General features: G+C 36.9%; 1 protein-coding gene across 1 annotated transcript in view; it reads left to right on the top strand.

Moving 5' to 3' along the window:
• CDH12 (cadherin 12) overlaps window positions 1–25,211 on the top strand; it is a 252,015-nt gene that overhangs the window by 83,752 nt on the left and 143,052 nt on the right. Inside the window, exon 3 of the mRNA XM_021386975.1 lies at window positions 15,132–15,426. Coding sequence (XP_021242650.1) covers window positions 15,132–15,426 — 295 coding nt within the window. The remainder of the gene's footprint in view (window positions 1–15,131; window positions 15,427–25,211) is intronic.

Genomic DNA, 25,211 nt, shown 5'->3' on the forward strand with positions numbered 1-25,211 from the left:
AATTACTTGTTATACCCTATACATAAATAAAGTTCTGTACTACAGAGCAAAGTCTTGCTTGTCTTTCTAGACAGCCTGCACGCTGTGTTTGCAGAGATTATATGTTATGTGTTCATATATTTAGGTGTTGTGTTCACATATTCACATACCATGATCACTGTCCAGAGTGTAGATCTTGCCTCCTGAGTGAGACAGGAAAGTATACCTTGTCCTACTACTTGATATTATGTTTACTTAGTGAGAACTGTCTTGTAAGACAGCTTTCACTGCACTGAACCTGGACAATACATGTCTGTGGAAGATAAATCACCTTCACATATCCTTGAAATAAATGAGATTTTATAACAACTCATTTTACATTGAAGATAGCAAAATATCAGTTATTAAAATATTTAGGATTAGAAACACCACCTTTGGACACACATTCATGTGTAGAGTTTTTTCCCACTCAAAAAGATGAGTAACAGAAATAATTTCTGTTTTCTGGCTAACTCATTGTTTTTGCAAATTCATTAGTCAATGAGTATAATTACCTGTTCATTCTTTGATTTGGTTTAAGCAAAAGCATTTTGCTTATACATTATATTCCTGAATGAATTGAATTCTTGCAGTAATTGACTTATTGTCCTATGTAAATTGGGCTACATTATCCCTTATTGCTAAATCCAGTTCAATTTATGCTGCAAATATTGCTAGAATAAGAGTTTTGTTAACAAACAGATGCTAATTAGTTTAGAATTAACTGATCTAATTCTGAATAGATGTAATTGTTCCCTGATTTTACTAATGAACATGTAGCTTCTATAAGTATGCCTTTCAAGTATTGTGGAAGATGATTAATTTTAACTGGATTGTGTTTTCTCAAAATGACTTATTCACAGCAGAAGTTTTGTATTATTTGCTAAATGAAAATATTTTTTTTTTGTCATTTAAAAAAAAGTAGACATGTGGTCTTTATCATTAGTCCTGAATGTTTACACTTCTTTTTAGAAAGGAATAAACATATTTATCAGTCTTGGTTTCTGTATTTGAAGCAAGGGCCATAGGGTGAAGAACTTAAGAATTATGTTGAGAATCTGTGAAAATGGAAAGGCAAACTGCAAAGGTAATAGATTATGTTTGCTGCCTAGGAGATGAACAGCAAATGAGTTTATTATTCTTTAAAATCTAAGTCTGTTTTTTGTATTCAAAAAGAGCATGTGCAAATTACTTGTCATGCTAAAAGAGTATTTGGTAAGAAAATAACTAAAAATGCTTCCTTTTTTGAATATGACTTCCTTGATTGTAATCAGCAACTATCACAAATTCAGGTGAATGTAGTAGTCAATAGCTGCAACATTTATCAGCGAGAGGAACTTTGCTTCTGAGAACATTAATAAATAGATCAAATCCATGTTACAGAATGAGACACTCCTCCACCAGTAAAAGGATTTCACAGTAATTTGTCTAATTGAAGTCTTATTGTTAAAATCACAAAAAGCATTATTTGATCAAGTTTAGCTTACCTCTCCATTCTTGGAGTATTATTTGAGGTTCTGTATTATTTCTGTGCAAGAAAAAGCTTTAGTTGTTTCTGTTTTCATGTCTTCAGTTTGTTAAAACTTAAAAGTAGAAGGAAAACTTACGTAAGAGTGTGAACTGAAATGAAAGCAAATGTTTACTCTCGCTCTGCAGGAGAGTACCCTGCTAGTACTCTGCAGGAGAGTATTCTTCCAGTACTTGCAAGGCCCTAATTATTATTGAATGATAATGCAAACAATGGGAGTTTTGCCACTGACATCCATGAGGCCAAGTTTCAGCATTTATTGACACAGTTAGGTTTCTCTGGAGCCTGGAGAGATTTTTGCCCTTGTAAATTATTTTCCCCAGGACATCTGGAAGGACCATGTGAAGAAGGATTAGGAACAAATTAACACGTCTGTTATTTCACTGAGCAGCTCTGCCAGAAAAGGGATGGAATATAAAGCCACCCAGACACAGCTACTTTACCCTGCTTCTGCCTTCTTCAAAGTCCCTGCAGCAATAACCTTGCTGCCTTATCTCTCAGGGGTAAAATAAGTCTCCACGCACTTCACGTCCTTTTCTGTTCCATATAGCAGCAGCAGAGGTGGCTACTGTTTCATCTCACCAGTATAAAATGTAAGTAGGGCGCAATTACAGAGAACTGAGATCTTACCACAGCCATGCAATTTTTCTGCCTTAAATTGCAAAGCCTGTTATTTTTTTTTTATCTATTGGACTGTATTTTCCACTCATTCTTATGAACATTTTTCTTTATCCATTAAAAACACTAATAAATCTTGCAAGTAAATGTTGTAGCTAGAAGACAACCACTTGTAAACTCATCTCATTTTTTAATATAATTGCATTGGGACAATCCAGCAGAAACAATCAACATGGAGATTTATAATTAAACTGCTCCATTTGAGCAGAAATGATTTAGGCTTGAGCTGTGAAATGCTTTTTTTTTTTTTTTTCCTTCATCTTTTTGGTACATAGGTGTGAAAATTTTATTAAAAAGAAGACATACCAATTTTCTAATATTCTTACATAGTGCAGCTTAATGACATGTGAAATACAAATGCATCCAAACTTAGAACACAGAAGATTTCTGTGATTTGTTTAATTCTGCATAGAGCTGTACAAATGCTGCTTGTTTCAAATAATCCAAGCTTGAAGAACAATTCTGTCTGATTCTTTACCTGTGCCTTAAGAGCCTACTTTTATCCCATTGAAAGTTTTATTAATTAAAGTACTCTATTGGGAAATAAATTTTCTTATGTTTGCAAAACTGACAATTTTTTCAGCAAGTCAAGATAGATGGAAATGCAAACTATACAGTGTGTCGCTTACCTGAAATGTAACAGTTTACTTGTTATTTATTATACTATCTAACTTACTATGCTTTAAATCATCAGTACCACCTCGTATACAGACTATTGAAATGGCTGGTTCTGTTCCTGAAGATCTATATTAATATTCTATGTACATATAATTGAGTAAGGAATTGCAGGTTTGACCTCTTATTATTATTTCTAATATGGCAAAGTTGGAAATAAGACTCATATCCCTGACAGCAAAATAGCCATAATTTTTTTTCTGATTCTAAGGGAGCCTGGATTTTTTTTTTTTTCCTCAAGTTGCTGCCTTCTTATTTCAGTATGCCCCTACTCCCACTACTGATTTTAATCATCATTCTGCATATAAGATGATGTCAGGCTGAAGTGCTGACCCTATGGTGGAGGAGATGGCATGTGTGCAGGCCAGTAAGGCACATGCTCTTGACGCACTTTCATTCCTTTTCTTCCAGTATCATAACTTCAAAAACAAGTTTATGTTCTTCACTGTGTAGAATCTCTTCATTAATTGTATTCTCTTCTTTCTTCAACCTACTTGCATTTAGGACATAAAATTTCATAAATTGCTATTCTGCTGTTCAGTAATCACTTCCAACTCTCTGTTTACTAGATCTCTTGTTAGTCTTGGAGACAGAGTGCAAGTTGGTCATACAAGAAACCATCATCAGTCAGTAGTTTTGTGGGTTGTTTTTTTTCTTTTTTTTTTTTTAATGGTAGCATTGCTGTTTACTTGACTATGATGTTAATTTTTCGTAGACCTCAATCAGAGATGTAGAGAGTGCACAGAGATACAGTTTCGCGACAAAATAAAATTTAACCTGAAACCATTTTGGGAGTTTCAGAAATATGAAAGACATATTTACAACGTAACCCTCTGCTAAGCTTCTTCTGAAACAGGAGGAAAAGTCTTCTGTGGGGAAAAGATGGTTCCACATAAATTCAGCTTTTTAAAAAATGTTTCTGAAGAAATCTTGCAGCTAGAACATAACTGTGCATTCTTGGAATTCAAATATATGTGCACTGGGCAAAGACGAAGTCTTACAGATTTTCTGCTGTACTGCCCATGGCTGTATCTCATGCACTTTAAGTGTTATTAATAAATGCTAGATCATTTTGTATTTTATTTTGTATGATGTTGTGTTTCCTTGTCTTCTTTTTTTGGGGGGGTGGGGCAAGGTAAATTAAAACAAGGTGGTTACAAATTCAGATGATATTCTGTTCCACTCATAAAACCCTTTGCCTGTAAATATCTTAAAATTATCCCTCAAATATATGTGTTAAAATTATCTTTTTTTTTTTTTTTTGCTTCTGTGATAGAAACTAAAATGATGGTTTTCTTTTCCTATTCAGAAAAGAGAAGTGGTTAAAGAGTTTATGATAGTAGGACTTGTCACAGTGAAAGACAGGTTGAAGCAGAATCTTTCTATTCTGTCATTCCCTACCTGCTCAAAAGTGTCATTATCACACAAAAAGAGACACCTTAGCTGACAGTGCTTTAAAGCAAGTGTGATTTACAGAGCAAGTTTTTTGTATTTAACATAACATTACATTAAAATACACGAGGAATAGAATTTTTATATTCATTTGCAATCTAATCAGTGAAGAAAAATATTTGAAGTGTTAATATTAAAAAAAAAAAAAAGCTTAATCAGCACCAACAGAATTTAACAGGCGGTTGCTCTAAAAGACCCTCAAGATCAGATCGGAATTGAAGAACGTACCAAAATAAATAGAAAATGAAATTGTAGAAGATTTATTTGCAACTTAAGGTTCCAACCAATGTCAAATTAAGCATAAGCTTGTAAAACCAGTTTAGAATCTTTGACCTCTCCAAATGCAATGGACTTGAACTGACACTTTTTCAGCATATGATATTTCCAGCTATGTCTTTACTCAAAAAGGTAGAGAACCTACTGCTCTTGTCTTTGTTTTCTAACTACAGGAGCCAGTTCTTTTTGACTTACAGTAGAGCTTCTGCTAAGGACATTTACAATTTGTGTATTTATCATCAGTGATTTTTATTAACTATTGTCTTTTAGATATACACACAAAAAAGATTTCAGCACAGGTGGACCACTGGGTAGTGCAACAGGAGTCTGCATGATGGTCTGTGTCCTTCCATGTCTCTGCATATCAGAAAACTGTGGCTGCCTAAAGCAGGTTAAACTTAATTTGGGGAGTCTTTGGCTTTCAGGAGAAGCTGCCTCTGGAATTTTTGCACAGCTGAGTCAGAGAGCCCAAGTCAGATTTGAAGAGTCAGGCTAAAAAGGGCTAGCTTTACCTAGATGGGATGTTATGACAGAAATTTGGAAATGTAGGAGATTACTTAGGCTCCAGCTGTGGGAGCAGAGAAGTGAATATCACCCTGGGAAGCACTGTGAAGGTGCAGGGAGCCACAGGTGCCATTCCACACACTCTTCTGCCATGTTGGCTGTCAGTGGGCAGCAGTTTTTTCTTTTCACTTAAGAAGCAGAGTATATGATGATACATTGTCTTCCTGGTGATATATTCACAGTTAATCTTACAGCCTACACAAAGGTGTTGCCACTGGCATCAGTAAAGCAATTTCTGCAAGGAAAAATGCCCCTGGAGTTGAACAGCTGTAGTTATATCTTCCATGGGAAATCAACGTATCTAGAAAAACATTGTCCATAATGCTATGGCCCATAATTAGATGAGATGAAGAATCTCATATATTGTTCATGTGGGATTCGGTATTCAAGCATGTGTCCCCTGCGGCTGGTGGTATTTTCAGTGTAAAGCTGGAATAGCTAACATATAAGGAAAGTTAACTATGTAATTTCATATTCTATAGCTTAAGACATCATACAGTGCAATTCTAGAGAAAATGAAGTATGCCTTCACACACCCTTGCAAGAAAACAGATCTTGTCATTTCACTCGGCAAGTACAAACACCTCATTTAATGCTGAAAATATCTAGCCTATTTCTGACAGTAGCTTAATTTCTGACACTTCCATGTCAGACACCATTTTGTCAGACTGTACCTCTGCTGCTATCTGTCAAAGTGCAACAAAATGGAATGGAATATTGGTGAGAAGGTTCAGCCTCTACTGCTACACCACCAACATCTGCCTCTGATGTCATGGGCCTGCATAATAAAATAAAAGCATTTACTTTTAGAGCAGGCCTTGTATTTATTTATACAGTGTAATTTATGTTTTTGTGCACTTATCTTTTATATATGTTATGGAAGTGATACAATGAGGAACATAATGCAAAATAATATATTCCAGGAAGTATATGGTATCTGGAGGGATGCAAATATTTTTTCTTCTTTTACAGATTCCTATTTCAAAAGGGAAATGCTACAATTACGTATACTAGCTACAAAGAGCACCACACCTTTGTATTTGCCATTTTAGTTAATTACAGCAATATAATTGAGTGTTTTGCAGGTCTTGCATAATTAAATAGCAAGAATGCAGAGTTTGTAACTGCTTTCCTTCATTAGGTTTTCAAAAGTAAAAAGTAAGTATTGCCTTGAAAAGGAACACTAGTACCTGCTTCTTAGTGCTGCGATGATTTTTCCCCAGACCCTTGGTTATCACAACTTCCCACTCTTCATTTCTCAGTTTCAGACATCAGCATTGTTCCCACATAGCCACCAGGATTCCAGCCAGGAGCTGGCATGGAGTGAAAATCGCCATTTTCACAGCTGTAAATCAAACTATCTCCACTGTTGCCAACTAAAAGGCATTCATCCATGAGAGGCAATGTCTTGTACAGATTCCTTTGAACCAGAAGATAGCTTACCATGAATTTCAAGTACATGGCAGTAAAAGGAAAATACCACATCTGTTCACAGGGATATGTGCACAGCGTTGCTGTTCTCATTTGATGTGTTGAGGTCTTGGACCTAAGGATTTCAGATTCAATCCCCTGCTATGTTTCTAGGAAATATTTTACAAAATTCTGAAATTATAAAAATGTAATGAGATGAAGAATTTCCACTGAGCTGTCACCAGCAGCTGCACACTTCATTATAGATGATATTATTTCAGTAGGATATATTGAAGTGCATTGGAGAAATAAGAAATTGGAACATGCTGTATTTCCTCAAATTGTGTCTTCTGTTATTGTCTAATTGCCATTGCTGAAATTTGTTGCTGGAATCTGTGTTTTTGTTGTTACCATGCTGTGGTAGGTAAAAGCCTCAACAGATACTTGGTCCCATAAGCTGTTCCAGTTCTGCAGAACACTGATGCTTTTAAAATATCCCACTTTTCTGACCAGTAACAAGAGCATATGAATGTCACAACAGAGAGTGCTGAAGAAAGCCTGTGTCCCCATCTCAATTTAGCCATTAGTTAGGAACTGTACATGGATCCATCCCCAAGAGGTGGCATACTGGAATTCAGAAGGCAGGTGTGGCAACATGGAAATTTATGATGAGAACTGGAGAGAGAACATCTCCCATTGCCTACTGAAATGTTTCTAAAAAATGGGGAAAAAAAAAAATATTGCATCCAGTACTTAACACACCTCTTCTGGCAAGATCTCTATTGAAGACATTTCTAATTCATGAAATAAAAAGTAGTTTATTAAACCAACATGATTTAAACTTGAAATGGTGAACATCCTGACAGCTTTTCAGATAATCTACATGCACAGATTTGAGCAAGGTGAAGAAGTCACGTTAAGTTTTATTTATTATTTCTCCCAAATGAAACTAAACACATCTATGGTTTTAAACTAGTTGACAAATGGTAATTTGGAGTTATTTGAGTTTAGAAAGAATATGAATTATGCAAAACTGAATTCCAATATTAATTCTTACATTTAAGTTAAAAAGAAGCTCAGGACACAGTGTTTTTATACGCATCAACTTTGGCTGAATTGATCGTTCAAAAACCATCATCAGAAGTATAAACAACTTGTAAATTACATGTATAATTACTTGTATGTACGATGAGATAGATACTGCTGCTAGAGCTTTCAAATTGTGCAACTGATTTAATTTGGAAAGAAAAAGATAATATTTCAGAATGTGCTTTTGCACATATTTTTAATTCAGCATAAAAGTTTTTTGTTTGTTTGTTTGTTTTTTTTCCTGGAGGAGCATAGAAAAAGATAAATTCATAGCTTCTTAAGTCACTGATGATGAGAAAGATGAGGATTCATTTGAACAGACCAGGTCAGGTAGTGGTTTTGTTCCTCACTAATTACTTATTTGCCATCAATATTAGTAACTGGCAGCCACACTCATTATTGGAAAAGTCTGGTCTGACTTAGTATGCTTAAACTAAATCCCTGTGACAGAAGGAGATAATGTTTTTATTTAATTGGATAATCAGTGATTTAATTTAAATAAAACTCAGCTTTATTTGACAAACAAATCATTAGGAAAAGGGTGGAAAAACCTTCCTATTTAATTCCTCTTGAATAAGAAAGTACACTAATCTAAATTGGACAGTATATAAAAGGTACTTAAAGCAAAACCATGTTAGTTTTTATTATTTTTATAAAAATTAGATAAGAATGCCAATTTTTGAAGGTGGAAAACATGAACTATAACAATATGTTCCAAAGAAAATCATGATCATAAGATATGCACAGCTTTCTATTTTAAATTATTTTTAATCTTGGTTTATTTTATATATATATACACATGTATATATTTTTTTTCTTTGAGTTATTTAATTATTGTTTAATATTGTCATAGAACTAAGAAAGACAATTGATGGATGGACATGTCTGTTAAAAGTCCTTTACAAAACTAGTACAAAGATACACCTTCTTATGGCAGATAGTTTTCAGCCTTGTAAAGAAACCAAGCTATCATCTTTTCCCAACAACCTCTATAAACCATTATTTCCCCCCTTTTTTAATTAATCTCTCTTTTATCCCATTATTTTAGTTACTATTTCTTTCCATATGCCTATATAGTGTCCTAACTCCTCCTGACACAAGCTTTAGTCTGGAATCTTGACTGATTAATGTGCATTAGCTGCATATTTGAAAGGTGCCTTTAGTCATCCAAATTTTTGGATCAATAAACATCTACACTGAATGTGACATGAGCAGATAATGTCTTGTCCCTAAGTGTTCTCTGAAGGGTGTCTCTATGTGTGCGTGGTGATGAAGACAGGAGGAAATAAAAGTATTTGATTTGATCAGCTAATGTAAAGAACAGAGCAATTGCCGCTAATTTCCTGAATTGAAGTCTATGACCTCACTACCTTGTAGATTGGGAAAAAAAAAACCATCTTGTTTCTGTTTTTAGTGGGAAGAAATAATAACATTTATATAAGAGCCACAAATGACAATCTAGTGATCAAGTTTTAAATGAAATTCTGCAGTCTACATAGATCGTAGAATACTTGCCAATATAAAATGTACTATGTGATACATATCTTCACAAATAACTCTCTTTAAAAAGGGTAGTGTTCCAAATAGAGTCTTCTTAGGTGGCTAGTATCAAAGGTTTCTCATTTACACCCTCCTCTTCTGTAGTGGTTATCCCTGTTCCACCACACAGACTTTACAGATCAGGATTGCCATAGTAACTCTGCTCTGCATCTGCTTTTTCCATACAAAAATGATGTTTTTTTCTTTTCCTCACTTCAGGCTATCATTCCACGTTTGCAATCTTAAGGTGATAATGGACTTCAGTCTGATTATTTTAACTTCTTGAACAACTTTTGTTGCAAATCTTATGAATTTGCAACAAAAACAAACAAAAAAAAGCCACAGCGGAGGGAAAGCTGGTGGCTACAGAGCAAATGGAAATTCTTAGAACTAGGTATAGGCAAAGGAAGTAATGGAATGATGTCCTAAAACATATTGCATAATGAAAAATACTGTAAAGATATAGTTATAGAATTTATAAGTAGTACCGCTGTGTGTTCAGAGAAGGGTTAATATCTTGGAACATTCTGCAATGTTTTATAGCCCAGCTATGAACTGCCTTTATAGTTTTTAAATTCATCTACTAGCAATAAATACACTGAAGAATAAATTTTTCAGCCTGTGAAACTGGCAATGGAATAAAACTCAGTTCAACATTCCTTGACTTTTAACTTTTCTGTTTCCACTTTTTTCCTTTCTCTAGATTTTTTTTTTCAGTATCTATATTACTGTAAAATTAGTATCACAGCAATCCAAATGAATGTCATAGCCCTTGTTCTTGCATACCCTGTGCATGGATAGTGATTATTTTAAGTCTGCAATATCTTGGAATTTAAGTTTGGTGTTTTTTCTTTGTTTGTTTGTTTTGTTGGTTGTTGTTTTGCTCTTGCTTTCTTTACCAATATCTGCAAATTGACAAAGTACTCTGACTTTCCAAAACATTCTAAGTTCATTAATGCTAGTGATTGAAGTGTTTAAGAAAAGATGTACAGCTGAGAATTAGGTGCATAGGATGCTGAGGAACAAATAACTACCAAGGTACGCACATTTCTGATCCATGCTATTGTCATGTTGAATTTAGCGAGAAGCATACAGTAGTTCTTGAAGTATGTTAAACTAATGCATTGGGTGATCTTTCCTGTGTTTACAGAAGTCGTATAAAATCTTTTGCGCATCTGTGTAAATTCTTGAAGTGACACTGAGTTAATAACACTGAATTGTTAAACCTGTAAGCTGATAAAATCTGCTTCTAGAAAAAACTATTTGTCTTACCAAGCTCAGCTGCCAGGATGTGCTTAGTTCACTATTAGTAATGAATACAAGTTCTTGGAGACCACCAGAAGCCACCTTCATGTTCTGAAGGTCCTTCTTATGAAAAGGATGTCCTTACACATCATCTGATTTTCAGACAGAGAATGCTACTTCAAAGTTAATCTCTACCACAGAACATTAACAAAATTAATCTCTGCCTTATACAATCTTTCTGTGGAAATGGGGAAAAACTAGGTCTGGAGGATTTAAAATGTTACATCACAAAAGGAAGTCTTAGACAGACATTCAGATGTTAATGGTCCCATGAACTTAAGTACCACAGCAGTTTTTTTTTTTTCCTTAATTATTCTTAAGCACTGTAGCTTTGAACCTTCTTAGGTAGGTCTCTTTCTGTACGATAGTAGCAACTTCCAGAGAAAATGTTTTAGGGTTTTGATTTTCAAAATATTCTACTAAAATATTTCACTAAAATACTAATTATTCTACTAAAATATTCTACTATAAAATATTCTACTCATCTATGTAGATGAGTATGTATGTACTATTTTTTTTTCCCTAAGAATTTTAGAAGATTTTGAATTCCTCCAGAATTACAGAGTTATGCTGTAAACATTTGTAAGAGTTTACCAAACCAAATAAACTGGCTTTGTTTTTAAAAATGGTAGCAAGGAAGGAAAGGAAGTGTCATGGCCTGCCATATCATTTATTGCTAAAATATGAATAATCATACTGCTTGCTAGCAATTAGACGTAACTGCCTGTAGAACTAAGTAAATAATTTCTCCATGACATGCTTGTGCTGAGTTCTGTTACCAACTTTTCCCTTTTCTCTGAAGCAAACTAGCTGTCAGCTACTTGCAGGCTGAAGCAGACTGCTAGATCACGTGGCCCAGTAGACTGACTCAGTGTGGCATCTGGTATTGGATGTGATTCAAGAACACTGTCATAGTTTCTGCATAGATTTACACAATGTACTTCACAATACTCTCCATCTTATTATTCATACTTGATTTTTTTGTCAGTCATTTCCTTTGCCATATGTGTTATTGTTTGTACACACTAACAAGAATTATGGGATAATGTGCCTTTATCTGCCATCACAGAAAAATAGTCATAATTTTTTGCACTGACAGAGTTTGCTGCAAGAAATCATTAATTTTACACTTATGGCAGATTTGTCCAAAGATCTGACCCTAAAACTGTCTCTGCATTACTTAGGTAGAGAGGATAACAGAATAGATTTGAAATGAATCCTATGCATTATTCAAACCTTTGTGGCATTTTTAACATTCAGGATTACAGAGAAAACATAGTAGTAAAAAAAATTCATATCAATACACACATTTATACCACACAATCTTAATAAATTCAAGTAATTCTGAAATGTAAACATATCAGAGGAGTTTCAATAAGATTGCTGTAGTTGTTCTCTTGTATTGTAGTTTTGTTCAAATAGCAAAGCAAGAATTAAAGAATTAATAAAAATAACAAGGAAAAATGGGACATCAGAACAAGACTACTGGTGCACAGAGTGTCAGAAAAAGTATTCTACTGCAAATTTTCTGTATGTTCTTCAGCACCAAATGTGTCTTTTCTCCTAATGCAATACAGTATGTAGAATATAAAACCAAAGTACATTAGCAGATATTAATTCTTTAGCTTAAACTGCTTTCTTGAAAATTTTAAGCATTCAATGCCAAGACTACTTCCTAGTGCTGTGCAAGGCACTGTTCACTGCAGGGGAGTTGGACAAGAGGACCTTCAAATGTCCCTTCCAACTCAAATGATTCTGTGGTTCAGAGTCCAACCAATTCTAGTTCCTCTCTGTCTGTCCTTGCATCTGAATGTCAACATTGCATCTCTTTTTATTGCTGGAGAATTTAGTTCAATTTAAATTAAAGCAATCAGCTATTTAACTACAGTAATTAGATGCTTTGTAACATTTAATTGCCTCACAAATTGCATAGCTCAATATGGGTTACAAATAAGTATGCATTTGCCCATTGTCCAGCGACAGCACTTGAGGAGCCTATAACATAGCATGGTTTGATGAAATAAACATAATGTGACAAATCCTAGCTAATGCAATTCTGTTTAAATCAATGAAATGATTTTTAGGTTATACCAGCTGAGTGATATTTCTGAAGCACAATAAGCACAACTGAACTACAGAATTGCTAATACTGCTAATTGTGAAGTCCAGTAAATTTGAAAGAGATTTGCTTGTGCTTGTCTTCTTATGTCCTTCTTTATTTTTTTTAGCAGCCATTGTTTTGCTTTCTTGTTATATTTTTACATTTTCTCCCCCTATTAGGGAAAAAGCTATGATTATTTCTCTGTAGTGTAATCCTCACTTGATTTGTTACTAGTTGAATGTAAACCCTTCAGTTGGCAATCAGAGAGGCACTCAACCATCTCAGCTTTACTTCCATGTCTGATGAGAGGACATGAGAGTAGAGACAACATTCTTGGCATGGTTCCCTGTTTACAAATCATAGAATGGCCTGGGTTGAAAAGGACATCAAAGATCATCAAGTTTCAACCCCCAGGGTTGCCAGCCTCTAGACCAGGCTCCCCAGAGGCCTTGAATGCCTCCAGGGATGGGGCATCTGCTACCTCCTTGGGCAACCTGTTCCAGCACATCACCACCCTATGAGTGAAAAACTTCCTCCTAATATCTAACCTAAATCTCCCCTGGCTCAGTTTAAAACCATTCCCCCTTGTCCTATCACTATCCACCCTCATAAACAAATCCCCGCTTAGATATCATATTCTTCCTTGTGATATTCCTACTTCCAGAAGTATGGAGCAAGGGAGACTTTGCCATAATGCCTAGACATACTTTGTTTAATACGGTGAAACAAGTAAGAAAATGCTGAGATTCCCTTTATAAAATTACATTTTTTTCTGTGAGCTCTCTCAGCATCTTTTTGATTTATGATTTTGTTTCACTCCATTTGTGTTTGTAAGCCTCTATCTAATAATGGAAGAAAAATAGCAAGTTTTAGGTGAGTAAGGTATAATGGAACAGCAGGATGCTTGTGAGCCACTTAAATTAAAATGATGAGGAAGAAATAGATATTAATTATCTCAGGCTGCATTATCTTTTCATTTCACAAGCAGGGAATATTTAACACCCCAGGAGGAAAAGAATTAACTTCCTTTGAATTTTTCCACAGTGAACCAGTGCTCAAGAAGCAAAATGCTTTCTTTCAGACTGGAGAAATAATTTAAAATCCCATATAGGGGGTAACTAGATGATATATCAGAATCCAGTATGTTCACTGAGCAGGAATGATGAAATGAAAGGTAGATGAAGAAGAGACTGTGTTTATGTTCACTCTATCCCACAAACTATGACCTCCTCCACTGTCACAAGGACCTACTTTCAATTTCAAGGCAATAGCTATAAATGTTAATAATTGCCTTTACCTCTTTCTCTGTAGCTTAGCTTCTTGCCCCATTACCAAAACCATTATGTTTCTCAGTAATTCATTCTCTACATAATCTCATTTCATGTCCCACATTTCCTTTATTGTGTTTCACCTTGGGCAGTACATCATGTAAATAAAGCCTATATTCCATAATCTGCTTAAAGGGAATTCACTCTCGAAAACTCCATTCCAACCTGTGTCCATTATAGCAGATCTCTTTAGACTTCATTAGATGAGACGAGCAGGTGACTATTTTAAAAGCTATTCCAGCATCTGTGATGTAACCTTGAGTATATATTCAGAACCCTTAGTTGTATTTAAAGGATGAGCATGAAACAGATAAAGACATTGAGAAAGATGTTCATTGGACTGTATTTCTACTTCAAAAAATGTCTACATTTGCTGTAAAAGACAACATTATAGTAAACAATGATCAAAAGGACAAAAATCTCCAAGAATTTGTGTTCAAGTATTTTCTCAAAGTAGAAATAGAGATTTAACATTCAAATAAGCTGGAGAACGTGCATATTGGTATTGAAGGTGAAAATGATTGAGTTACAACTGACACTTTTATCCAGTAAGGAAGAGAAAGCCTAGCTTCAAACTATCCTCTCTGCATCTCAGCATAGAAATAAATTATCTAATATTTGTGGAAAAGACGTAGTACTTTTAAATTCTGTTTCATATGTATTACGATTGAGGAGCAGTACATTGTCCTTTTTAAACCAGGTTTGATTTTGAGTTTGTTTAGCATTTCAACAAGCTGTGTGTGAAATGAAAATGAGCTGATTCTCTTCTACTTCTGTAAAAGCCAAATGCCTGTGAAGGACTTTGACACCCTCTCATGTCATCTCACATTTGTTTGATGCAGTTATTGGTGTCTTTCCATTATTGGCCTTAGGTTTTGGTTTCTAACAAATCTGAAGCCCTTTTTCATTGCAGTTTTAGTAGTGAGCAGCATTCATGGCAGAAAACAGGTAGAATTTGAAATGCTGCCTGTCCTAGATACGTAGATATAGATAGAGCTTCTCAACATTAATTAACATTCTACCTGCATTTTTTGTGTGCACTTAAAGACATAGGAAATTGGCTCCTCTAACACCTTGTATTTTACATAAGAGAAAAATAATAATTACTTTCAAGCCTAGAAAAAGCCATTAATGTTTCTTTCCTCCCTTTTCTCTTTTTATTCTCAAGCTTCATTCTGATTTGGACAAGGGAGTGGGCACTGTTAAATATACCCTTTCAGGAGATGGTGCAGGCACCGTTTTTACTATTGATGAGACCACAGGAGACATTCATGCCATAAGGAGCCTAGATCGAGAAGAAAAACCTTTCTACACACTCCGGGCACAGGCAGTGGACGTTGACACCAAGAAGCCACTAGAGCCTGAATCAGAGTTCATCATCAAAGTGCAGGACATTAATGACAATGAGCCAAAGTTTCTGGATGGTCCTTACATTGCCAGCGTACCAGAAATGTCTCCAGTGGGTAAGAAGCTTTAAACTCTTGATAACTAATTGCAAAAGACTTGATAACTTAATTGTCTCAATATGCATTTCCTGCTGAGGAGAGAAAGGGAAGACTGAAATGAGAATATATCTTCAAAAAGTTTTGTTAGAAATGTCTTACTCTGTACTTATAAATGTACAGATTACAATTTCATTTTTTGCTTTATTTGCTTGCTTAAAAAGTCATTGTCATACACAAGTGAGTCCTTTTAACTTTTAGTTCCTGAGGACATGAGAAGAAAAAAAAGTACTCATGGCAGATACTTTAACTTTCAGAGATTCTGTACTCCCAGACCAGGTATTGCATGTGATGAAGGGTGTTCCCTTTTCTTCCTAGTTTATGTTCATTATTTGCTGTAGAGAATTAGATGGTGAAACTTCTTGCCATTTATTGTTCCTGTCCATGCTGCTGCTAAACTAACAGCATTTGCATAATCCCATAGTTAAGATATGAGGCAGCATTCTTTAACCTGCTACCTTGTAGGTGCTGAAAGTAATGATTGCCCTCACCTGGCAGTCACAGTGCAAGAATAGGAGTGTGGGAGATCCTGCAAGTCTTGTTGAAGATATTGAGCGCACTAGAATCCTAAGGCAGAAAAAAATAGAAGATTGATTGCAAACGTAAATTTTCAAATTTATAAATGTTACTGTAGGAGCAGAGAACTGTAGAATCATAGTTTGAGTTGGAAGTAGTCTTGAAAAGTTATCTGGTCCAACTTCCCTGCAATGAACAGAGACATCTATGCTCAGATTATGTTGCTCAGAGCCTGAGCCTAACATTGAATGTCTCCAGGGATGAGGTATCCAAAATCTTTTGCTTTCTAAAGAAAGGTGGGCTGCGATAAGGATGCTAAAGCACTGAAGTAGGCTTTTGTTTGGAGAACTTTCACAACACAATAGACAAATGTCAGGACAGACAAACAGCACTGATCTTGCTTTGGAGCAGGAGAATACCATAAGTGAATGTTTCAGGTCTCTTCTTTATGGCTGATTCTGCAGTGGTCTCAAGCAGTGCATTTGTAACTCAAACACATCACCTGCATCCACTACCAGATGGCACTTTGGGCTTCCTCATGGGCAGCAGAATTTAATTTCATACTGGGCTGGGGAACCAAGTGGTAGATTGAACCTGTTGCCACTTCCTCATCTAAGCTAAGCTATCTTTTCCCAGTACTCCAGAAGCCATCACATGTCATTTAATGTTCCCTTTCATTACCAACAGTTTGAGAAGTTTTCTGGCCATGAAACATGCAGAGATTCTGTTGGTCTTTCAGCTGTGCAGCTCAGGTGGTAATATCGTGTAAAACATTTCCGGAAGCAGCTACCTATCTACACATTGCTACATAAAATTAATGGGGTACTGTTTTAAATTTAGTGATAAACTGTTGTAGTATGTAATAAAATGTGACATGAGTAGACACGTAGAGATAATTGCATTAACCTCGTACATAACTGAATCAAAGAATTGCAGGAGTTGGAAGGGACCTCTGGAGACCATAGAGTACAACTCATTGCTAAAGGAGGTTCCCTGCAGTAGGTTACACAGGTAGACGTCCAGATGGGTCTTGAGTATCTCTGAAGGAGACTCTACAACATCTCTAGGCAGCTTGTTCCAGTGCCCCTTCACCTTTAAAGTAAGGAAGTTTTTCTTCATGTTCATAGAAAACTTCCTGTGATGTAGTTTGTGCCTGTTGCCCCTTGTCCTGTTCCTAGGCACAACTGAAAAGTGCCTGGCTCCATCCACCCGATTCCCACCCTTTAGATATTTATAAGCATTGATAAGATTCCCCCCTCAGCCTTCTCTTCTCCAGGCTGAAAAGTCCCAGGTGTCTCAGCCTTTCCTCATAAGGGCAATGCTTCAGGCCCCTTGTCATTTTTTTTTTTGGCCCTCTGCTAGATTCTCTCCAGTAGTTCCCTGCCATTCTTGAACTCAGGAGTACAGAAATGGACACAGATGTAGCCTCACCAGGGCAGAATAGAGAAGGAGAAAAACCTCCCTCTCAACCTGCTGCCCAAACTCTTTCGAAAACACCCCAGGATACTACTGGTCTTCTTAGCCAGTGGCCACAAGAGCACACTGCTGGCTCATGGCCAACACGTTGCCCACCAGGACACCCCCGTCTTTCTCTGCAGAACCCCTCTTCAGCAGGTCAGTCCCTAACATGTACCGATGCATGCAGATGTTCCTCCCCAGGTGTGAGACTCTGTACTTGTCCTTGTTGAACCTCATAAGGTTTCTCTCCATCCAACTATCTAGTCTGTCCATGTCTTATGAGAAAGCTATGCTGCCATTCAGTATGTCAGCCACTCCTCCCAGCTTTGTATTATCAGCAAGCTTGCTGAGGGTGGACTCTACTCCTGCATCCAACTGATGAAGAGGTTGAACAGGACAAGACCAAGTCCCAACCTGTAGGAATGAGTCACCTACAGGTACACATATATAGATTAATTGTATACTGTCACTCTGTGTCTTATTTTTATTGGAAAATAAACATATGTATGCAAGTCATGCCTGACAAACTTGGGGGCCTTTTATGATGAAGTTACAGCATCAGTGAATAAACAAATAGCAACTGACATCATCTACCTGGAGTTGCTCAAATCATTTGACACTGTCTCGCATGACATCCTGGTCATAAAATTGGAGAAAAATGGATTTGATGGATAGACCACTCACTGGATAAGGAATTGGCTGGATGATCACACTCAGAGTTGCAGTCAATGGCTCAGCGTCCAAGTGGAGATCAATGATGAGTGGCATTCCTCAGGGATCGGTGCTGGGACCAGTGTTATTTAATATCTTCGCAGGCAACATGAACAATGGGATTGAATGCACTCTCAGCAAGTTTGCAGGCAGCACCAAGCTGAGTGGTGCAGTTGATGCTCTAGATGCAAGGGATACCATCCAGAGGGATCTGGACAGGCTTGAGAGGTAGACCCATGCCAACCTCATGAAGTTCAATAAGGCCAAGAGCAAGGCCCTGCACCTGCGTTAGGGGCAATCCCAAGCATGGATAGAGGTCAGGCAGAGAAGGGCTTGAGAGTAGCCCTGAGGAGAAGGATTTGGGGGTGTCCGTTGATGAAATACTCAACACGAGCCATCAATGTGTGACTACAGCCCAGAAGGCCAACTGAATCCTGGGCTGTACCAAGAGAATTGTGACCAGCAGGTCAAGGGATGTGATTCTGCCCATCTACTCTACTCTTGTGAGACCTCACTTAGAGCATTACTTCCAGTTGTGTGGCCCCAACCCAAGAAGGACATCAAGCTGTTGTGATGGGTCCAGAGGAGTGCCACAAAGATGATCAGAGGGCTGGAGCACCTCCCCTAAGAGTTCAGGCTGAGAGAGCTGGGTATCTCCAGCCTAGAGAAGAGAAGGCTCTGAGAACACCTTATAGCAGCTTTCCAGCACCAGAGGGGGGCCTACGGGAAAGCTGGGGAGGGACTTTTTATAAGGGCAAGTAGTGACAGGACGAGGGGAAAATGGCTTTAAACTGGAAGAGGGTAGATTTAGACTAGATATTAGGAAGAAATTCCTTACTGTAAGGGTGGTGAGACAGTGGAACAGGTTGCCCAGTGAGGCTGTGGATGCCCCCTCCCAACGCCAGGCTGGATGGAGCTTTGAACAAACTGCTCTGGTGGAAGGTGTCCCTGCCTATAGCAGGGAGGTTGGAACTAGATGATCTTAAAGGTCCCTTCCAACACAAACCATTCTATGATTCTATAATTCTATGGATATCAGGTAAAACGCTAACAGTAGTTTTATTTCATGGGGAATTCTTGTCAAGGTATACCATGCACTGTGGCTTTTACATTGACTGGGAGTTGCAAGACTGCGACGTAATTAACTATTATGCAACATGCAAGCATGTATTTAAAACAAATAATTTTCAGTGTATTCTCCCCCGGAATAAAAACAGTAAATGCTATGGCAAGAATACATCCTCTTGACCTCCACATTACTCAGGCACATTCACTACCTCTAAAAGATTTAGTCAGAAATTTTTTATTTTCCTCCATAGCAAAAATTAAAGATGGATGAAAATCTCCTTGCCTAGTCTCTTCTAATGAAAGTACTCTAAATGGAGACCTAAACGCCAATTAGTGGTTACTAAAGTAGATAACAGATGTTGCTGTTGGGTTGTCTAGCAGCAGAAATATAGAAAAAATACCATCTATGGAGCACCAGGAGATAGTGCCTTTTCAGACCTAGGTCTTACCACTTCCATGCTCTCTCTTTTCCCTGCTCTTGCTACCATACACAAGCTCAAGTTTTTCAAAGGATTTAACAGTACTGCTTCCTCTTATCAGTATTATTTAGTTGCACCTATAGAAGTGCCTAGATCTACCATTGCCTGAGGATAACATAGAAAATGATTTTGATTTTTTTAGATAGTGCAGCATATGATTGCCTTGGCAAAAGCACTAACAAACACTTCCTGTTGTTTTTTTTTGTTTGTTTTTTTAATACTTTCATTTAAGTCATCAGTTTTTAATTCCCAAGTATCTTAAACTTCACTTACTATATTTTTGTAATAGTGTCTATTATGAACTGCACTCATGTGCATTGTTCATCTTCTGCAGGAAACATGCTACAACATGATTATTTTCCCCCATCATGGTTTTGCAATTTTTGTTGTCGGTATTCCACATCATTATATCATGCAAAGCACTGGCAGTTTAAGAGTTAATTTCCTGGTTACTGCAAACTGCCTTTTTTGGTGTGTGGTCCTCTGAGGGGGAGGGGAAGAGATGCACTCCCCAGTGGTCTTTGCATTAAGAGGGTGGTGAAGCCGCCTGGGAGACGCAGGGTCTCTTCTTTCCTGCCCAGCAGAGAAGCACGTGGTCCTCCTGCAGTTTACGGTGTAAGAACCTCAGTTTGTAAACTCCCTCTGTTCTGATTTTACAGGCCTCAATTTCGATATATTTAGTAAAATTAGTTGTTCCTCCTCAGATTGGTGCCGCTGTTTTGTTTTAGATCTGCCTACAAGTTCCCCACCTTTCCCCTCTTCCCTTTGTTTTCCCCAGGGTGTGGGTCCGTGGCTTCCCTGCCGCTTTTTTTTTCTCCCCTCCAGGCCTGTCCCCCTTGTCATGGACACAAATCCTTAGATAACACCGTAACACTCCCCTTACTAGTCATTTCTATGACATGCTCTGATGACCAGTGGCTTACTGTCTTTTATTGTTTCATGACACACACAAAGATTAACTGTGTTTTGTAGAAGCTTATGCTAAATTAATTGGTAATGATGAGCAGAATATAGACATCAAAGTTCAGAGAGAAGCAGCAAGTAAAATCCTCAAGACAACTCCCACTGTAAACACAGAGATATATTCCATTTGGACGCTGCAATAAAGTGAAATATACAAAACACCTTTTATATACCACACTCTGCAGTAGTGGGAGAGGAATGTACAAGAGCTGGGAAGTCTGTGAAGCAAGGTGTCCTTCAGAGCCCTTAGACGCTGTTTAGAAATTTTCATAGCTACACTGTTCCCAGTTTTATAACATCTATTAATTGCTGCCACTGAAACTTTGGTAGCTGAAAATGTACCTTAACATTCATTCCCAGATTCAGAGCTCCAGTCCTAAAGCTATAATAAAATCCTGTACCCTGGTGATAGCAAAAGATACAAAAATTCCAAGGATCCCCATATCAGGTTTTCTGAACGTAGAAAACATTTAGAGATATGCGCTGTATGCAAGGTTCTCATAGTATAGTGTACAATAATTTTGTGTCATTGTCTATAGATGTTTTAGGTGAAAGTCTGACTTCTTCCATGCAAATTTACTTTGGGGTTATATTAAAGTTTATTCCACGCTGTCTATAAACAGAGGTTTTTCCTTGATTGGTTGTTGGTTTGTGGTGTTCTTTTTTGTTGGTTGATTGGTTTTCCCTCTAATCAATACCACTCCTTAAAAAAGATTAAGATAATGCCTATCTTTTAGATTTTTCTAGAGGTAAAGTAATTTGGGGACTACCATATTTACTTAATGATGGATTCCTTACTGGGAACTAAATTTCTTCTTGCACTATTTACTCAGAAAGAGTGACATTAACAGGATGTTTACTATACTCTAGAACTCAAATTTAAGACAGCTGCAAAACAGGATGCCTACCTGTTTTACATCAAAGGCAGTTAACCTCACACCTTTGTCATATGCAGTATAGCTTTCTTGCTTACAAAAAGGGCATACAAATAGATTTATCACAGATACAAACAGAAGAAAAAAAAAAAAGTACTGTCCTGAAAAATGCCTTAGTTACAGACTGCTGTATCATGCAGGCTACTTTACCGGTGTATGATTCCCATTATTTCAGATACTTCAAGTGTGTATAGCTTATGTACTGCTAGTGGAAGGATACTGTTATCTCGGAAGCTGACATCATTGCTCATATAACCATTGGACCAAGGAACTACAGAATACTGTACGACAAAATTTTAGAAGGAACAATGATGTTAAGTTCCTTACAGAGAAACTCAGCAGATGGAGTAGAACTAATATTTTAAGAACACAAATTGCTATGCTGTTAACCTATGCCTAGTTAAGAAACTTATAAAAGCTTAAGGGTTAGACTTTTTTCGTCTACTATTGGTTTGATTCAACCATTTTTATCTGAAAGTGTTATCTTGAAATAATCTGAGTACTAAAATGTAGCACAAACCAAAAATGGAGATCTTCATGTATAAGGACTGAGAAGGGGAACTTAATTTCTTCATTTGTAAGTTAGAAAAATATGTTGCCCTTGAAAATAGCTTAATTAACTTTGTTGCTGATTCTGGTAGCTGTTCCAGCTTCTTTTGCAGCAGAGCTCTTGCAAGAATGCAAATATAGGATGAGTTTAAACCAGGGTTATCCCTTTATTGAAACTTCAAGTCCAGATGACTCAAAATTGGAGATATCAGCATTAAACACACATTCAATGAAAGCTCTAGATATGTATTTTGTATATAGAAATACAGAAATATATCTGCATTTCTTAGGCATTTCTTTCACCAAATAGACAGATTTTAATTGATCATATAATTAACAGTGTATTACATATGACAAATTTGTAACTTCTGTGTTGCCATTATTCCTCTCTTCTAACAGCTAGGGCTGTACTAAAACCATTAATTCCCTAAGTTATAGATACCATGTGTTCCTTCCTAGACAATTTAGTTTCATACCTTTCCACTAGATTAACTCTTTATTGCTTTGGGGAGCTCTACAAACTACAGGTCATCATAGCAGTTAGTCTGCCTTTTTGGTTATTAATTAAGTAGTAATGGAATATGTTCACATTAAGTAGCTGTATTTTTAATTATATTTGAAATGGCCTCAACTGTAACATTATAGTGCTCTATAATACTAGAAAATTGATATCAGGTTATTTTTACTGGGTGTCCCCCATAGTACAAAGCAACAACTAGGAGCATGTTATGGACATTCTTCCTAGTGCACTGACAGGCTACAAATAGTCTCTATGAAGACTCCAGCAGTATTCCTTCTGAAGTTAATACTTCAGTAAGGCTTATATTTAAGCAACAATAAAGGCTTAAACATTATAAGTGTATGTTTAATGTATCCAGTAGTTTAACATAAAAGGATACTAATCTGTAGAAAATTAACCTGATAAACTGGTGGGCAGATAGAAATTCAGGAACCCGTACACTGGTTTGACATCACCTACCACTGCCTACACATCAACAGGAGCTTACCCTGATGTAAGGCTATAACTTAATAAAAAATACAGCAAAAGTAACAGGGTGCAACAAATGAGGACAAATCCAAATACAGCAGCTGTAGACACAAAAACAAAGGAAGAAAATTTGCTTACCTCCAGAAGGCCTCAGGTAGGTACGGATCTCCAGCAAGATGCTCTTACCTCTAGTGCCAACTCTTAAATGAGTCTGGGAAGGGGTGGATCCCAGCTCCACACCTTCCGCTCACTCAGGCACATTGCATGCACTTGAGCTCCTCTGGGTTGGCCCTGCCTTCCCACCAGGTGCTCAATCATTGCTTCAAGCCCTGGCTTAGCATTTCCTATACACCTGGGCAGAGGTTGGGGAGGAAGGGTTGTGAGACATAGAGATGGTCCTTCCATTGGTATAAATTCCTGGCTTCTGGCAGTCTATTTTAAAGCACTTTTGGAATTGTACTTAGCCTGCTGTGGAATATATCACTTGAGGAATTTGTAGATGCCAGAAAGGTATTTAAATTGAATTACACAATGGCATGGGGAGATATCTGGCAGTACAATCTGTGCAGCCTCTGTCTACAGCTCTATCATCTCCACTATGATTTCCATGCTTTTTTTCTGGTGTTTCAAAGTCCTTGAAGACAGTGATGGGAATTGGATGAAATATTCAAGATAGGAATGCACTCAATTTGAATAGGAGGATAACAATGACTTGTTTATTCTCTTTTCCATATCTAATAATTCCCATCAATCATTTTGCCTCTTTTGTCCATAGATAATCAGTGAACTGATAGCTCAGGGTGATTTTCCACAGTGATTCCACAAACAAGATTTGATAGGTAACTGAGCTATAACCCATCTGTGTGACAGCACTGATAAAGCAGATTTTCCCAGGTGTGTTACTTTGTATTTCTTAGCGTGAAATCTCCTCTCTTCAGTGACTTGGTACCTTACCACTCCCCTCCAAGGTTTTGCAGTCAAGTGCTTCATTTTGTCAAGTTGTCACCTGTTTATATATTCTCTTTTACTGGCAATTTATTAGTTCACATGATAATGGCAGCCTCCCTCTAGTAAAAAACTGGTCATTTATCCCTACCATTTGATTTCTACATTTTATTTGGGTGTTAAAAAGCTGTTTTCTCTTTTAAATTATTATTATTGTTGCTGCTATCTTCATTGTTATTTATTTATAAATAAGTCTTTGGTTTGGAACCTTGCTCACAGCTTTTTAAAAATCTAAATACTGTTTTTCTACACAAATAATATGTATATACACTCAATGATTCACTCAGCAGTTTTAAAAGGCTTTGTAAAGGGTGGCTTACATTCACAACAATGTAATAACTCATAGAGTAGCCTAGGTTGGAAAGGACCTTAAAGATCATCTAGTTCCAACTCCCCTGTCATGGGCAGAGCTGCTACACCAGATCTGGGCCCCAACCAGCCTGGCTTTGGAAGTCTCCAGGGATGGGACATCTGCAGCTTCTCTGAGCAGCCTGTTCCAGTGCCTTACTGCCCTCTGAGTAATGAATTTCTTGCTAATATCTAACCTAAATCTTCCCTCTTTAAATTTGAAGCTATTCCCCCTTTATTTTCACTATTAGGCAATGTAAAAACTAGGTCCCTCTTCTGTTTATAAACTCCCTTCAAGTACTAGAAGGCCACAATATAGTCAATATATTATGTTGTATAGCCTTTGTAGGCAAATGTTTGAGTTTTAAGAAATGAGCAGAAGGAAAGGCAGGTTATGGCTGCTTGCCCTTTTGTCAAAGACCCTTTCCCATATATAAGGGGGATTGGACACACACAAACACAAAAGCAACTTAAAAAAAAAAAAAAAAAAAAAAAAAAAACACTGCGGCATTGAGGGGAAGTTACTGGTAAGCAATAAAAGCTTTTGAAAGAAAAGTGTTTCTTGACATTATGATAGATCACTATGAAACCTAGGCAGATTCAACTACTGTGAAAAGCCTTATAGATGAAACTTTTAGATCAAAAGGGAGAAAAAATAATTCAGGGAATCAAGGTAAAGGATTTTGACTGTAGTAGTATTGTCTGTGAGTTTTATTTCACACACTC

This window comes from Numida meleagris, chromosome 2 (assembly GCF_002078875.1).
Source record: "Numida meleagris isolate 19003 breed g44 Domestic line chromosome 2, NumMel1.0, whole genome shotgun sequence".
NCBI lineage: Eukaryota > Metazoa > Chordata > Aves > Galliformes > Numididae > Numida > Numida meleagris.